Genomic DNA, 14,257 nt, shown 5'->3' with positions numbered 1-14,257 from the left:
GTAAACATTTTAATTTCTTTAATATGAAAAATGACACATACAAACATTTCCATACATTTTCATCTGCTTATCCAGCGCTGGGTCGTGGGGGCAGCAGGCCAAGCAAAACACCCCAGACGTTCCTCTCCCCAGCAGCGCTTTCCAGCTCATCCTGGGGGACCCCAAGGTGTTCCCAGGCTAGACGAGATATGTAATCCCTCCAACATGTTCTGGGTCTGCCCCAGGGCCTCCTACCAGTGGGACGTGCCTGAAATACCTTTAACAGGAGGCGCCCAGGAGGCATCCTGATCAGATGCCTGAACCACCTCAACTGACAGCGGCTCTACTCCGAGCTCCCTCTGTAGCATTATGTTAACCTTTAAATTTGGCTACTCGCACTGATCAGGTCAAACTTGACTCTATGAATGAAGCTACAAAAGTTTACGAGGTGAATATTATAGATGATAATTACAGAAGTCCCGTTTCTGTGTTCATGTGATTCCTTCAGTAGGCAGTGGAAGGTGTAATGAACAGAATGATACAGGCTGAAGTGGTGGAGCTCAGGAGCAGCCCCACACATCCTGCTTTGATTTCTCGTACTAGGCATTGTTCTGCGGACAGAAGACAAAATAAGACAATGTCATGTCACTGCTCATTACCCATGATGACATCGTGTTTTTAAGCTATCTAGTGCCAACATTTTCTGTAGAAGTACGAGACTATTCGTCAGTGAAAATCAAACTATCCCACTGATCTCTGTATACTGGATGCTGCATCACAGTTAGGACTTTACCTTGGCAGCTTCTGCTTTGCGGAAATTGCCAAAGAGCTTCATTAACTTGGGTGTTGGTGGTTTTTGTCCAAACAAAGCGAAACCTTTTGGCTTTTCCTCGTTGGTTTTAGCTGGTGCAGGGCCTTTGGCTTTGATCAGTTTCCTCCACAGTCACGCACAGAGACAATAATGGGCTGCGTTTTAGAATCTAATTTGCACAATTGGATTTCAGAAGCATCAAAATGATTGTTCTTTGTGTTAATGACTCACTTTCCCTTCCTGGCCAGCACTTTCTGAGACTCTGGGTAATGGACGAGGATGTCAAACAGGTCCTTCTTCTCCAGGACAGAAAGGTTAGCAAAGCCGTGGGCTTTCACGTTAGCTGTGCGCCTGTTGCCTCCATCTTTGGCAGACTGTAGTAAACTGTGACGGGGACAGAAGTCAAAATATATCGTGTCCAGAGTGTCCATTTCAAATCACATTGGTCGGGTAAAGACGACAAACTGTGCAACAGGGATGTTGTCTTTGTCTTTACAAGGTAACTGCAAAGGCAAATATGTTCTCCTTACAGATATGATACTTATTATTATCATGCTCATCAGTGTCACGTACTGGATGAGAGGATGATGAAAATAAGGGATAAATATGTGACTTGTTGTATTTCTTTTCCGTTCAAGTTGTCGTATATAAAGGTAGACTAACCTGATTTCTCCAAACACGCTTCCAGCCTTTAGTGTGACAAACACAATACTGTTGTCCGGTCCTCCCACCACCTGCACGGCCCCGCTTTTGATGATGTACATCTCTTTGCCGATGTCCCCCTGTGGAGGCGAGCGCAGAGGTCATGATCACCCTCAGATAATATAACCTTCTATATATCATGCTGATCACTAAGGTTTGTCCTTTACCAACACAAACTCGTATACTCACCTTCTTCACCACAAAGTCTCCAGGTAGATAAATGATTGACTTGAGCCTCAGCAACATGTCCACCAACATCTGCTGGTCACAGCCCTGATGAGGCAACAGAAGATTGACAGGTGAGCATTCAGTGCTGTGTTCACAGAGATGTGTGTGACTCCAGACATGAGTGGGATATGATGCAATGGGCTCCTGGGCACAGACATGGAAAAGGCCCCACCATGTCTCCAATATAGGAGAAAGACTCAAACCTTGTGGTGGTTTTGTAGCTCTTTGTAGTTGTTATGCATCTTTTTTTTTATGTCTCTTTTTGGTTTGGTTTTTGTCTCTTTGTAGTTGATTCAAGTCTCTGTGTTTTCTTGGTAACTTTATGTCTCTTTGAGGTCATGTTGTGTGTCACCCCGTAGTCCTTAATAGTCTCTTTGTGTCAGTTTTGTGTCCTTGTGGTTGTTTTATGGCTCTCTGTAGTTGATTTGTGTCTTTATGTTTGTTTGGTGTCTCATTGTGTCATCATGTGTCGCCTCATAGTCATTTTGTGGCTCTTCGTGGTTGTTTTGGCTTTCTTTGTAGTTTTTTTTTTGTATCCATGTGGATGTTTTATGTCTCTTTGTAGCTGACAACTCAATTTGTTGTCATTTTGTCTCTGTGTTTGTTAAGTGTCTTTTCGCGGTGGTTTTATGTGTCTTTGTGGTCGATTTGTGTCACTTTTTGTTGTCATTTTGTCTCTCTTTGTAGTTATTTTGTGTCTATTTGTGGTTGCTTTATGGGTCTTTGTAGTCAATTGTCTCTGTTTTTTTGTCTCTTCGTAGTCATTTTGTGTCTCTTTGAAGTCAGTTTGTGTTGCCTCATTGTCGTTTTTTGTCTCTAGTAATTTTGTGTCTCTTTGTATTTGTTATGTGTCTCTTTGGTTATTTTGTCTGTTTATGGTTATCTATTTGTATCTGTGTGGTTGTTTTGTGTCTCTTTGTAGTCAAATTGTGTCTCCTTTTGTTTGTTTTGTGTCTGTATAGTTGTTTTATGTCTCTCTGTAGTTGTTTTGCCCCTTTTTGTAGTTCTTTTGTGTCTCTGCAGTTCCTGTTTGTGGTCTTTTTCTCTCTCTTCCTGGCTGGTGCATGTGAATTTGAGTGACATTTTGCAGGTGAAGGCCAGGGGGGCCCTGGACCTATGCCCAGTAGACCCATTCAGAAATCCATCCATGACCCCAGATGTCTGTCAAAATGTGATTTAATTGTCTCAAATTACAGGAGGACACAAAAAATGCCAAGTCACCTGAAACAGTGCAATCTTCTGGAAGGTGCTCAGGTTGATGTCAACAGCAATGGCGGTTTTCATCACCACAGGCAACGCATCCAGCAGCTCGGACTCATCTGGAGAAGACATGAATATCTCATCATACAGTAAGCTGTCAAAAGCATTTTCTTAACGCCTCTAAAAAATTGTGTGGTTATTTAAATATTAGTCCGGTTTTTAGGAGAGAGTTTTAGTGTCTCATCAGGTTTATTATTTCCGGTACAAATGTTTGAGTCTCACCCAGCATGCCCTGAGCTGCCCAGGTGTAGTTGTACCAGGTCCGAACTCTGTTCTGGACATGCTTGGGGATTGAGTAGGTGTTCATATAAGCAACACAGCCGTCCATTGATGCCCGGAAATATGTCTGACCTGCTGTTGCTGCTCCTATGACGTCTCTCATCTAAGAGAAAGAAAGACAGACGGACAGGAGAGTGTTGCATTAGAATACATAACATTGTGAAGAAAAGCTTTAAGCTAAATGTGTAATGCTGGAGTCACAAATAAAACCCTCCTCCGTCCTACCTGTCCAATCAAACTGGAGAACACAAAGACGCCAATAAAAAAGTTCAACATCTGAAAGGTAATCTCAAAGGTGGTCACAGGCTCTGGAAGACCCCCGATGTTGATCAGACTGCGGACTGCAAAGTAGTAACAACGCAGGTACCTGTGAAGGGACAGGGTGCATGTTTATTTCATAGTGATAACAAGGCACTACACTGCGTAACTGATGTAACGACAGAGAGCTCCCACAACATCACAAACTCTTCAAGACAAAGTAAAAAGTACGTACGCTGAGCCCTCTCCATCATACACCCACGAGGTCGTATTAAGACCTTGATGTATCGAGGCAACATAAAATGCACAGGCGTTGAGATGGAGCATAAAGAGCAGGTAACCTGTGGTGCGAGCCACTCTGCGTTTGAAAGAGAAACATATAAAAGGATTAGGTTGACAACGAAATTTTTTTGTCATCGTTTTCGTCAATCAAATGAACACTGGACAAGACAAGCATTTAAAAAGTGGTGGTTTAAAAACGGTCAACAGGCATCCTTTTCTGCTTAAAGCCAACTCAAGAACTCAACAGTAACAGTTTATCTAATGGCAGAAGTTTAAATTTCAGCCAACTAAAATGAGATAAAAAAACAGTATTGATTTGCTCCTGTCACTGTTCCAGCAGCATTTACCTCCAGATGTAGGCCTTGGCCATGATACTCTCAAGTCGATCACTGAACTCGAAGAAGGATTCAATCTAGAACACACAAGGAAACAAACCAGTGAAAGACTGTTTAGAAAATAGGAAGCTGGGGTGTTGGTGGCTTAGTGGTAGAGCAGGCGCCCCATGTACAAGGCTGTTGCCGCTGCGGCCCAGGCTCAAATCCAGCCTGTGGCCCTCCGCTGCATACACATATATACACATACATATATATATATATATATATGTATGTGTGTGTATACGTATGTATGTATTTTCATCATTTACATCATTAGTAGTCAGTTGGCTGCCTACCCTGATAAAGCGGTTGAATCGGTATATGGAGGAGAACTCAAAGTGCAGGCAGAGAAGGTCAAAGGGGAGGATGCTGAAGACATCAGCCTGAGAACAGAGGAATAAAAGAAACTTGGTTATGTTTCACAACAACTTTGTACCTCTGAGGTTAAAGTGAGTGGTAGATTGTAGCTTTTGTAGATTGCAGCTTTTTCCATAAAGGGCTGTCAACTCCGGAATATATTACCAACTAAAATGAAACTGATTACAGATTTAAAATCCTTCATAACAAAGGTCAAATGCTGGCTAAAAGCAAACCAGAGCGGCACCCACTCTCAGCTAAATGGCATCCTGATCAGATGCCCGAACCACGTCAACTGACCTCTTTCGATGCGAAGGAGCAGCGGCTCTAATCCAAGCTCCCTCCAGATGTCTGAGCTCCTCACCTTATCTCTAAGGCTGAGCCCGGCCACCCCACGGAGGAAACTAATTTTGGTTGCTTGTATCCACAATCTCATTCTTTTGGTCACTACCCAGAGCTCATGACCATAGGTGAGGGCTCGGACGTAGATGGACCAGTAAATCGAAAGCTTCACCTTCCAGCTCAGCTCCCTCTTCACCACAAAGGTCCGGCACAGCACCCGCATCACTGCAGAAGCCACAACAAACCGCCGATCCATCTCACGCTCCATTCTATCCTCACTCATGAACAAGACCCCAAGATACTTGAACTCCCTCACTTGAGGCAGTAACTCTCCCAACCCAGAGGGGGCAATCCACCGGTTTCTGACAGAGAACCATGGCCTCAGACTTGGAGGTGCTGACTCTCATCCCATCTGCTTCATACTTGGCTGCAAAATGCCCCAGTGGATGCTTGAGGTCATGGTTTAATGAAGCCAACAGAACCACATCATCTGCAAAAAGCAGAGCTGCAATTCTGAGGTCCCCAAACTAGACCTCTTCCTCCCCCTGGCTGCGCCTCAAGATCCTGTCCACGACTATCACAAAGAGGAAACAACCCTGGCAGAGGCCAACACCCACTGAGAATGAGTTTGACTTAACGCTGAGTATGCTGATGCAGCTCTCACTTTGGTCATATAGGGATTGGATGGCTCGTAGCAGCGACCCCTGTGCCCCGTAATCCCAGAGTGCCCCCCACAAGACCCCCTGAGGGACACGGTTGTAAGCCTTCTCCAAGTCCACAAAGCACATGTAGACTAGATGGGCAAACTCCCAAGACCTCTCCTGCAGCCTTGCAAGGGGAAAGAGCTGGTCCACTGTTTCACGGCCAGGACGGAATCTGCATTGCTCCTCCTGAATACAAGGTTCGACAATCTGTCGGAGCCTCCTTTCCAGCAACCCGGAGTAAACATTTCCCAGAGACTAAACAGTGCGATACCCTGATAATTGGAGCACACTCTCTGTCCCCTTTCTTTCAAAAATGGGGTACAGTCCTTGGGTAAATGTATTTAGTTACTTTCTACCACTAGACATATAATTGTCATTCTCACCTTGAATCGATATGATTTCCGATAATGTAACTTAGCCAAGGCTCTGTCTTTCTGCAGGGGAATTAAACACAATATCACAGTTCAGGTGGATCTAAGAACAGGCATAGAAATAACACAGGTAAAGATGAGACACAGACTACTAATACTGATGCTTGATAATGCTTTGTGACTTACAATAATGTCTCCAGCTTTGACAAACTGAAGTCGGGGCTGCCAAACCACGATGTCAATAACATTCACTAAGTCACTAACAATGTCGCAAAATATCCAGAAGGGGTTTGTAGTTTCGTTATGGTAAGGAAAGGCCAACCGGGCGGTGCAAAACCAAGTGTTGTAGTTGAATGCCAATGCCACCAGGGACATCCAGGCAATGTAACGACGATCTGTAGAGAGACAGATATACACATTTAATCATGTATGTTCATTTCATCTCAGCTGTCCTGTTCCCATGTGTGCCTCACCTACCTGTGAAAGGATCTATGGTGTTTCCCAGGATGTTATCCATGTGGATCTCGATTGGATGGAAGATGACGTCAAAGCAGGAGAAGTTGATGTCTGGGAGGAGCTTCGCTTTCTTTCTGGCCTCCTCCGCCAGCCTCTCCTCCTCTGCTTTCTTCTCGGCCTCCAGCTTTTTCTCCTCGTCCTTTTTCTTCTTCTCCTCTGCCTTTTTGGCCGCCTCTTCCGCCTTCTTTTTTTCAGCTTCTTCTTTTGCTATTCGCTCCTCCTCCTTCAGTCTCATGTAGTCGTCCTTCCTCAGAACAGGTGCTGAACAAAGAGAGTGACGGTGAGTTAAATAGCTGCGTGCTTGTTTTCTGTCTGTGTGTTGGTCTGTCAGTGTTCGTACTTACTGACAGGTGGGGTGATTTCTGGCGAGGTGGCGTACGGGTCTATGGCCTTCTCTTTGAAAATCTCTGTCCGCTCTCTTATGTCCTTGATCACAGCTCTGAGTGTGTCATCTGTGTTACGGAAGTAGACAACAGGTGGAGTGGGAGGGCAGGCCTCTTCACTGAAAACAGAGCAGAAGCAAAAAAGAAAGGTGAATAAAAGAATACCACAGAAAATGACATTAAATACAAGAGGAGGGAAATGAGGGGGCTAAATTGGACACTAATCTTTAGTGGTGGTCAAAAATATTGGACAATTTTGCAAGTATAATAACGATTAACCCTAAAAGACACGAAGGACTGCTGCTGATCTCGGCCGACACCGTCTTTAAGAGGATGCGTTGCGCAACTTGCGCCCATTGTTTTTCTAGCATGATTCATTGGTACCAACCATATCATGCTAGCTTGTTGTATAGGGGGCTATATAACACTCCAAAGTTAGCCATCACAGTTTTTCCTTTGCCTTCCCTGACCTCTCACCTCAAGATATCTGAAAATGGGTTCTGTGGGTACCCATGAATCTCTCCTTTACATGCATGCCCACTTTATGCTCGTCTCATGCAGTTTTTGGCAAAAATCATGCATTTTCTTTCATGCAGTATATTCTTAAAACTGTGTATTTGAATATTTCTGCATACTGGGGTCCCTAAACAGTATTATAATTGCATGAATTGGGTATGACTGGAAAGTTTTGTGGAGTCACTGGGCTCAACTTTACTTGTGTGTGATGATGCTAGTCCCCATAGTAATTATTTTATTGTAGTGAGACCATATTTTGGAACCTGACCTCACTGTATCAAATGACCTGTTGTGACCTCTGGGATAATCACAGCCTCGTGAAACTTTACAGTCAAACCAGAGACATGGAGGATTCAGAGAATGTATGGCTTTCATAGTTATATTGATCAGAACAGAAGTGTTTGCCATTCCTTGTAAATCTCCAAATGTCAGAAGTTTTTGATAACAAATCAGAGCATGGGTTTTTATATAGTGTTCGTCAAGGTCTTGCAGTCTTAATGTTGTATTTTTGAGTGATTTTTGACAATTTTATCAATTCTTGGATTGTCAAAAATGCTTTCATTTTGCACCAAATCTGTGTAACGAATGGTATCTACACAAAAACATGATGCAACATCTTATGAAGCATAGTTGAATTCCTGACTGCCATCATATACTTCTATCATAATGTTCTGAGCCCCTACACACTCGAGACTTTCAAAGCATTAATAGCCACCTGTCCAAAGCACAAGAGGTTTACAAACAAATGCAGGACTTTTACCTGTAACAGAGTACTTTTTCAGTGTGGTATTAGTATTTTTACTTCAGTAAGGGATCTGAGTACTTCCTCCATCACTGCTGCTGACATGGCATTTGCACTTTGGAAAATCACATGTTCACTTGTTTAAATCTGTTTCACTTCTGCAGAACGTCTTCTTCGTCTTGCAGCCTTTTTTAGTGGCACTTCTCCAGCTCTTGGGCATGTGCCAGAGTCTTTGCACATGGCACAACACCTGCCCTTATAGAGTGTTAGGAGGGCTTTACCTATGCTAATACGTTACTCATGATCAAGTGGTATTCATCATTCAGCACCTGGGTCAGAGCAGATCTGGATGGTCAAGAACTTTTGCTGTATCTGGAGCTGACTTCTCGTTTTTTCTCGCAACAGAAAATTAAGTGAAAATATGAGACAAATTTAAGAGAGTGTTGCTGCATGAGGCCCAGTGTTTGTTACAGCCAGAATAAATTGACACACCAGGCATCTCAAACTAATCTTCCCTGCTTTCAAATGATGTATACCACTTCTATGTAGCTGCTGTGTCGCCCTAAAGATTCCCTGTTCCCTCATAAAAAAGAATCTACAGTGGGTCTCTAAAGGTCAATCTGCTGAAACTGAGGAAAATCAGACAGTCACACAACCCTACATGAGATCTACAAACAAGCTGGATTTCTTTTCCACTTTTATTTGAACCTCAAATAGTGTGTAAAACAAAATCACTTCCTTGAAACCAGCTCCTGTTTGCATGTGAACACTATCCCTGATCTTTCTCAGTCACAAATAACACTAAGCTCCTAATCTCCTCTCCTACTTTAGGAGTCACAGGCTGCAAGTGGCAGTGTGATCATGGCTGCTGTTGCCACACACACAAAGTGTCCAGACGTAGTACTTCTTGTTAGCAAAGCCGAAACAAAGGCGGTGCAGCTAAGCAGACGTTACAGCAGCCTCTCATAGTAAAGTGTCCATCTGCACAATCAGTACAGAATGGTTAATGTATGTCTGGAGAGTATTTATAACCAGTTTCAATTTAGATGTCAGATATTAGCAACAGCTATGCTTTAAGTTTTGTAATTATGTAAATGATGAATGCTACAAAGCCAAATACATCACTGTAACCTGACAAAGCTCTTCTTGTTCACAGTGTAGTGCTACACTGAAGCGGATACACTGGACAGAGCTCAAGCTCCAGGTCAAGGTATTCTTAGTCCAGCCAAGTTTATCTGTATAGCTACTACTCACTGTGAGAGTCTCATCACCTCTCACAATTATTCTACAGTAAACAAACATAATTTCAAGAAGGATTTCCTTCACTGATCTTTAAATATTCCAACAAAAACATCCTCTTCTCCCGAATCTCATGTCAGAGGCAACACAACAGACTGAGATTCGCCATAGTGTGTATCACAACATTTGCGCTCTCATTTCCGCAGGTGTAGGTCTTTGTTTCCAAGGTTGTCCCCAAGCAGCAATGTTCAGCATGAGCATTTTATCAACTATGAGCAAAGCAGCAACATCTCTCTACATCTTCCTCTTGCATATTCTTTGTAACATCGGCTCATACGGACACAACGTACCGCGCTGTAAAGAATTAAACAAGCCATATCTTGCTCATGACTTCTCAGACCTTGAACTCAAACCATTGTGTTGCCCCGCCCAAAACATATAACTTAATAATTAAATTAATATCGTAAATATGTGGGTGACTACTCGACTAAAGGCTCTAAATGAAGACTATTGGTAGACTAAGAAAATTCTTAGTCGGGGGCAGCCCTAGTCGTTAGAAGAGGACAAAGGGAAGGAAAATAGCCTCAATACTTTACTGCAAATCTCCAGGTTTGCTCACATGACATCAGAAATGTATGACGTACTCGCAGCTCAAGCTGTGAACTTAACCTCATCACATGTATGCCGCCACTGTGACTGTCGACAGATTCTTATTTCACTGTTGCACATTAATGGAAACACGCAGATAAATGTAGCCTATATGATACAAGCTACTTGACAGAGACTGCAAACTAGCTCAACAACATGGCCAAACACAAGTAAGATGCTGAATGTATTAAACTGTGTGGACTTTGAACTAATGATGAAGGAGAAATCTGGACCCTGTGGCTGGACCAGTTGGGAACCACTGACTTAGTTGACTTCTGCAGTGTAGCAAAGGACTGGAGCCGATCCAAACTGGGTGACAAGTGCAATACATGCAGTGTATGGTGCATTCTTACCCTTCAGCCCCCTCTGGATTGGCAGGAGCAGCAGGAGCAGCAGCTGGAGCAGGAGCAGGAGCAGCAGCTGGAGCAGGAGCAGCAGGAGCAGGAGCAGCAGGAGCAGGTTCTGGAAATAAAACACAGCAGCACTCTTTAGTCTGTTTCTAACAATTAGACACAAACACTAACCGAAGAACAAAAAGCCATAACGTCCTAGCGTGGAAATCAGAATTAAAGCAACCGAGAGTATACTTTCTTAAATGTACGATCAAGGTACACTTTATTTCCTAATGCCACTACACAATGTTCCTGTGCATTTATTGTACTTGGTGGAACAGTGATAATAATGGGACATGTACATGGCTTTTTTTTTTCTTCCTGAAATCAGTTAATCATCTGCAAATGTCTGCACACATATGGTATATTTCCAGTATTTCTAGTCTGTATGTAATCTGTGTTCACCTGGATAATCCCCCAGAAGCATCAGGTCTTAGCATGGTTGAGTTTATTGTCTCCTGTCCTCTGCCAGATAACATAATTCCTTTTATCTCTAGTCAGAAAGACAAGGAGACGGATGAATTTGAATTGGATCCAAACAGACTTCTCACCTGGTTTGGCCTCTTCCTTCTTGGGCTCTTCTTCTTTTTTCTCTTCTTCTTTCTTTACCTCTTCTTTCTTTTCCTCCTCTTTCTTTGGCTCCTCTTTTTCATCCTTCTTTTCGGGGGGCTTTTCCTCCTGTAAACACACAATAATGGTAACAAAAGCAGACAGACGTCTTGAGACAAACAGGACACAGCCAATCATCAGTTGTAAGACTCATCTACTTCGTCATGGATCCAAAAAAGTCAAAGTGCTCAATGCTACTGCCACAGCCCCGGGCTTTAAAGCAAAATTTGCTAATGATTAAGAGGCAGCACGTTGGTGCATTAGTTAGCACTGTCACCTCACAGCAAGAGGGTTCCTGGTTCGAATCCCAGGGTAGGGGAGCCCTTCTGTGCGAATTTGCATGTTCTCCCCGTGTCAGCGTGGGTTTCCTCCAGGTACTCCAGCTTCCTCCCACAGTCCAACGACATGCAGGTTAATTGGTGACTCTAAATTGTCCGTAGGTGTGAATGTGAGTGTGAATGGTTGTCTGTCTCTATGTGTCAGCCCTGTGATAGTCTGGTGACCTCTCCAGGGTGTACCCCGCCTCTCGACCATTGTCTCCCCACACTTGTAGTTCATTCTCAGTGCTGTCCCCTCAATCATCTTCAGGAGAAATACTGAAGTTCTTGAAAACTTGATCTAGGGTTTATGTCACGTGATCAATGGTGGCAGCATGTAAATGCTTTGTCCTCGACTTCCCAAACTTTTAACATTAAATTAATAATCCCTAAAATTTTAATTTTGTCTAAACACGATTAAAATTTAAAAAGGAAAGTTAAAAAATGGGCGGCACGGTGGTGTAGTGGTTAGCACTGTCGCCTCACAGCAAGAGGGTTGCCGGTTCGATCCTGGGCGTGGGAGCCCTTCTGTGCGGAGTTTGCATGTTCTCCCCGTGTCAGCGTGGGTTCTCTCCGGGCACTCCGGCTTCCTCCCACAGTGCAAAGACATGCAGATTGGGGACTAGGTTAATTGATAACTCTAAATTGTCCGTAGGTGTGAATGTGAGCGTGAATGGTTGTCTGTCTCTATGTGTCAGCCCTGCGATAGTCTGGCGACCTGTCCAGGGTGTACCCTGCCTCTCGCCCGATGTCAGCTGGGATAGGCTCCAGCCCCCCCGCGACCCTCAAGAGGATGAAGCAGGTAGAAGATGAATGAATGAATGAAGTTAAAAAACAAAACAAGGAAAAGATGAGAAGACAGGAGAAATTAGGAAAAGAACGTAAAAGTAACCCAAAAGAAAGCATGGCATCAATAATGGGGAGATAAAAAAGTTAATTGTGGAATTAAAAGGACCTGTCGCTGGCTGAATCAAGGATTTAAGAATGGAATGGAATAAGAGCAGGAAAAATATTGCTTATGTTCCCCCCTGAAAATCCACCTATGCTTCCCTGGTGAAGATGTCTCCATCAGTGCCAAGCTGCTTTAGTGGTCTAAGTCACCTGCTGTGGTCGACCTTAAAAACAACACGTGTGACGAGTAGTTACTGAGCACAGAACTTGATTAATTTAATGGTTGGAATGGTGCATGCATGGAAACTGCTAGACAGCTGTTCAGGGAGCAACAAATACAAAATACTGTTAAAACAGCATGAAAAAAGAACTCAGAAAGAAATAAAAAAAGATATCAGGCCTTACCTTAGCTGGTGGAGCTGCACTGGGAGGCGGGGTAGCAGCCGGGGCAGGCGGAGGCTCAGGAGCACCGAGTAACTTTTTAAACCTGCTGAACATGGCAAGGTTTGGTGCGGGCTACAGGGAACAGGCCATCCACTTCTCCTCCTCTTGAAAACACTTTCTGATGTGGCTCTCCAGTCCTTAAAAGAAGTCCTTGTCTCTCATCCAAATCACAGACTGAGGCAATTAAATATCTTAGAGTTTAATTCCCTCTGGGCACTCCCCTTTTCCTGGAGTCACCACCAGATTAGCCACCAGTCTCTGCCAGGCAAGACGACTGTCCTGTGTTGACTTCAGTCTAGAGACCTTTGATTACTTTATCATTTGTTGGCAAATACACATCATAATAATTATTACAAGCGCATCTCCTGATTAATCAATGACTAAATGAAAAAATGAATCACTGTTAAGTCAGTGAGGTTTTTTTTAATATATATATTTTAGTTTAGTTTTTTAAAACATCAAGCACACAGTCACAAATTGACAGTACACAAACACCAATTTCACATTACGAATGCTTCAAAAATAAATTAACAGAAAATAAAATAAACTGGCACGCAACAGTACCAATAAAAATGTAATGGCGCGCCGCAATGATTTTTTTTTTCTCTGAGTGAGGATCAGAATATATGCAGTTCACATAATCTGACCAAAATAATATAATAATAATAATATAATAATATAATATAATATTTATATAAACGCTTGAAGATCCACTCATTACTAAAAGTGTATGTCATATAAAAACTGAAGTAATGGTCAAAGTTGTCATATGGAATAGTTAATGGGTAACACTTTACTTGAAAGTATCTACTTAAGAGTGACATGACACTGTCATAACTATGACATGACACTGTCATGAACTTGTCATAAACATTATGTACATGTCATAAACGTTTATGACTGCTGTCATTAAGTGTCATTTGGTTTTTGTAATGACAAGTTGACATTGTTTGAGTTGTCTTGATTATGACAACTTGACATTAGTCAAAGTGACATTACCAGAAGTTGTCTTTGTCATGACAACTTGACATTAACAAAAAAAAAATCTTTTTTGCACCTCTTTTTTGTATTTATGACAAGTTGACATAATGATTGTTATAATTAGATGTCCAAGGTTACAGACTGATTCTAACACTTGGTCAGATAGATGTCTGACAGGATACGACACAAAACTGGCTGTCATGACACCATTATGACAGTGTAATGAATAAATTCTTTGACCTAAAGTAAAGTGGTACCATTTTGATTTGTCATTAAGATATCATAAAGGATAAGACTGGCTGTCATGACAGCATTATAACAGCCAGTCATATCCTTATTAGATCATTATTACAAACTGGTTACTAATTCGACAATTAAATTTACTGAACTCAGTCAAAACAACTCCTCTGCACTTCAGACACAACACAGCACACTTTTCTCAATATTTAATCATGACGATAACATGGTAGTAATTTGAAAGCAGCTGGTGTAAAACTAGCCTGCTGGGGTTATTTCAGTCCACTCTGCCCACTTAGTTAATTAACCCTTACAGTGTCTCCTTCTGGCTCACAGGATTAGTCAGCTCTTTCTCTGAACTGTAATTCCTACCATACAAACACACAGCCGGCAGA

The 14,257-nt window shown here is 42.6% G+C and overlaps 1 protein-coding gene across 1 annotated transcript; it reads right to left on the bottom strand.

The window, feature by feature from the left end:
* Nucleotides 1–214: 214 nt before the first annotated feature.
* cngb3.1 (cyclic nucleotide gated channel subunit beta 3, tandem duplicate 1) lies at nt 215–12,698 on the bottom strand. Its single transcript, XM_049565937.1, has 18 exons — nt 12,606–12,698; nt 10,924–11,061; nt 10,345–10,484; nt 6,808–6,965; nt 6,425–6,724; nt 6,134–6,342; nt 5,960–6,010; nt 4,470–4,556; nt 4,147–4,211; nt 3,753–3,875; nt 3,485–3,626; nt 3,203–3,362; nt 2,942–3,039; nt 1,682–1,765; nt 1,454–1,572; nt 1,022–1,174; nt 773–914; nt 215–590 (listed from the first exon to the last, which is right to left on the bottom strand). The coding sequence occupies exons 1-18, from the start codon at nt 12,696–12,698 to the stop codon at nt 579–581; spliced, it is 2,274 nt and encodes a 757-aa protein (XP_049421894.1). The 3' UTR covers nt 215–578.
* Between the last annotated feature and the right edge of the window lie 1,559 nt (nt 12,699–14,257).

This window comes from Epinephelus fuscoguttatus, linkage group LG21 (assembly GCF_011397635.1).
Source record: "Epinephelus fuscoguttatus linkage group LG21, E.fuscoguttatus.final_Chr_v1".
NCBI classification, from domain to species: Eukaryota; Metazoa; Chordata; class Actinopteri; order Perciformes; family Serranidae; genus Epinephelus; species Epinephelus fuscoguttatus.
The sequence above is the reverse complement of the archived record's forward strand: the minus strand, read 5'-3'. Positions and strand labels throughout refer to the sequence as shown.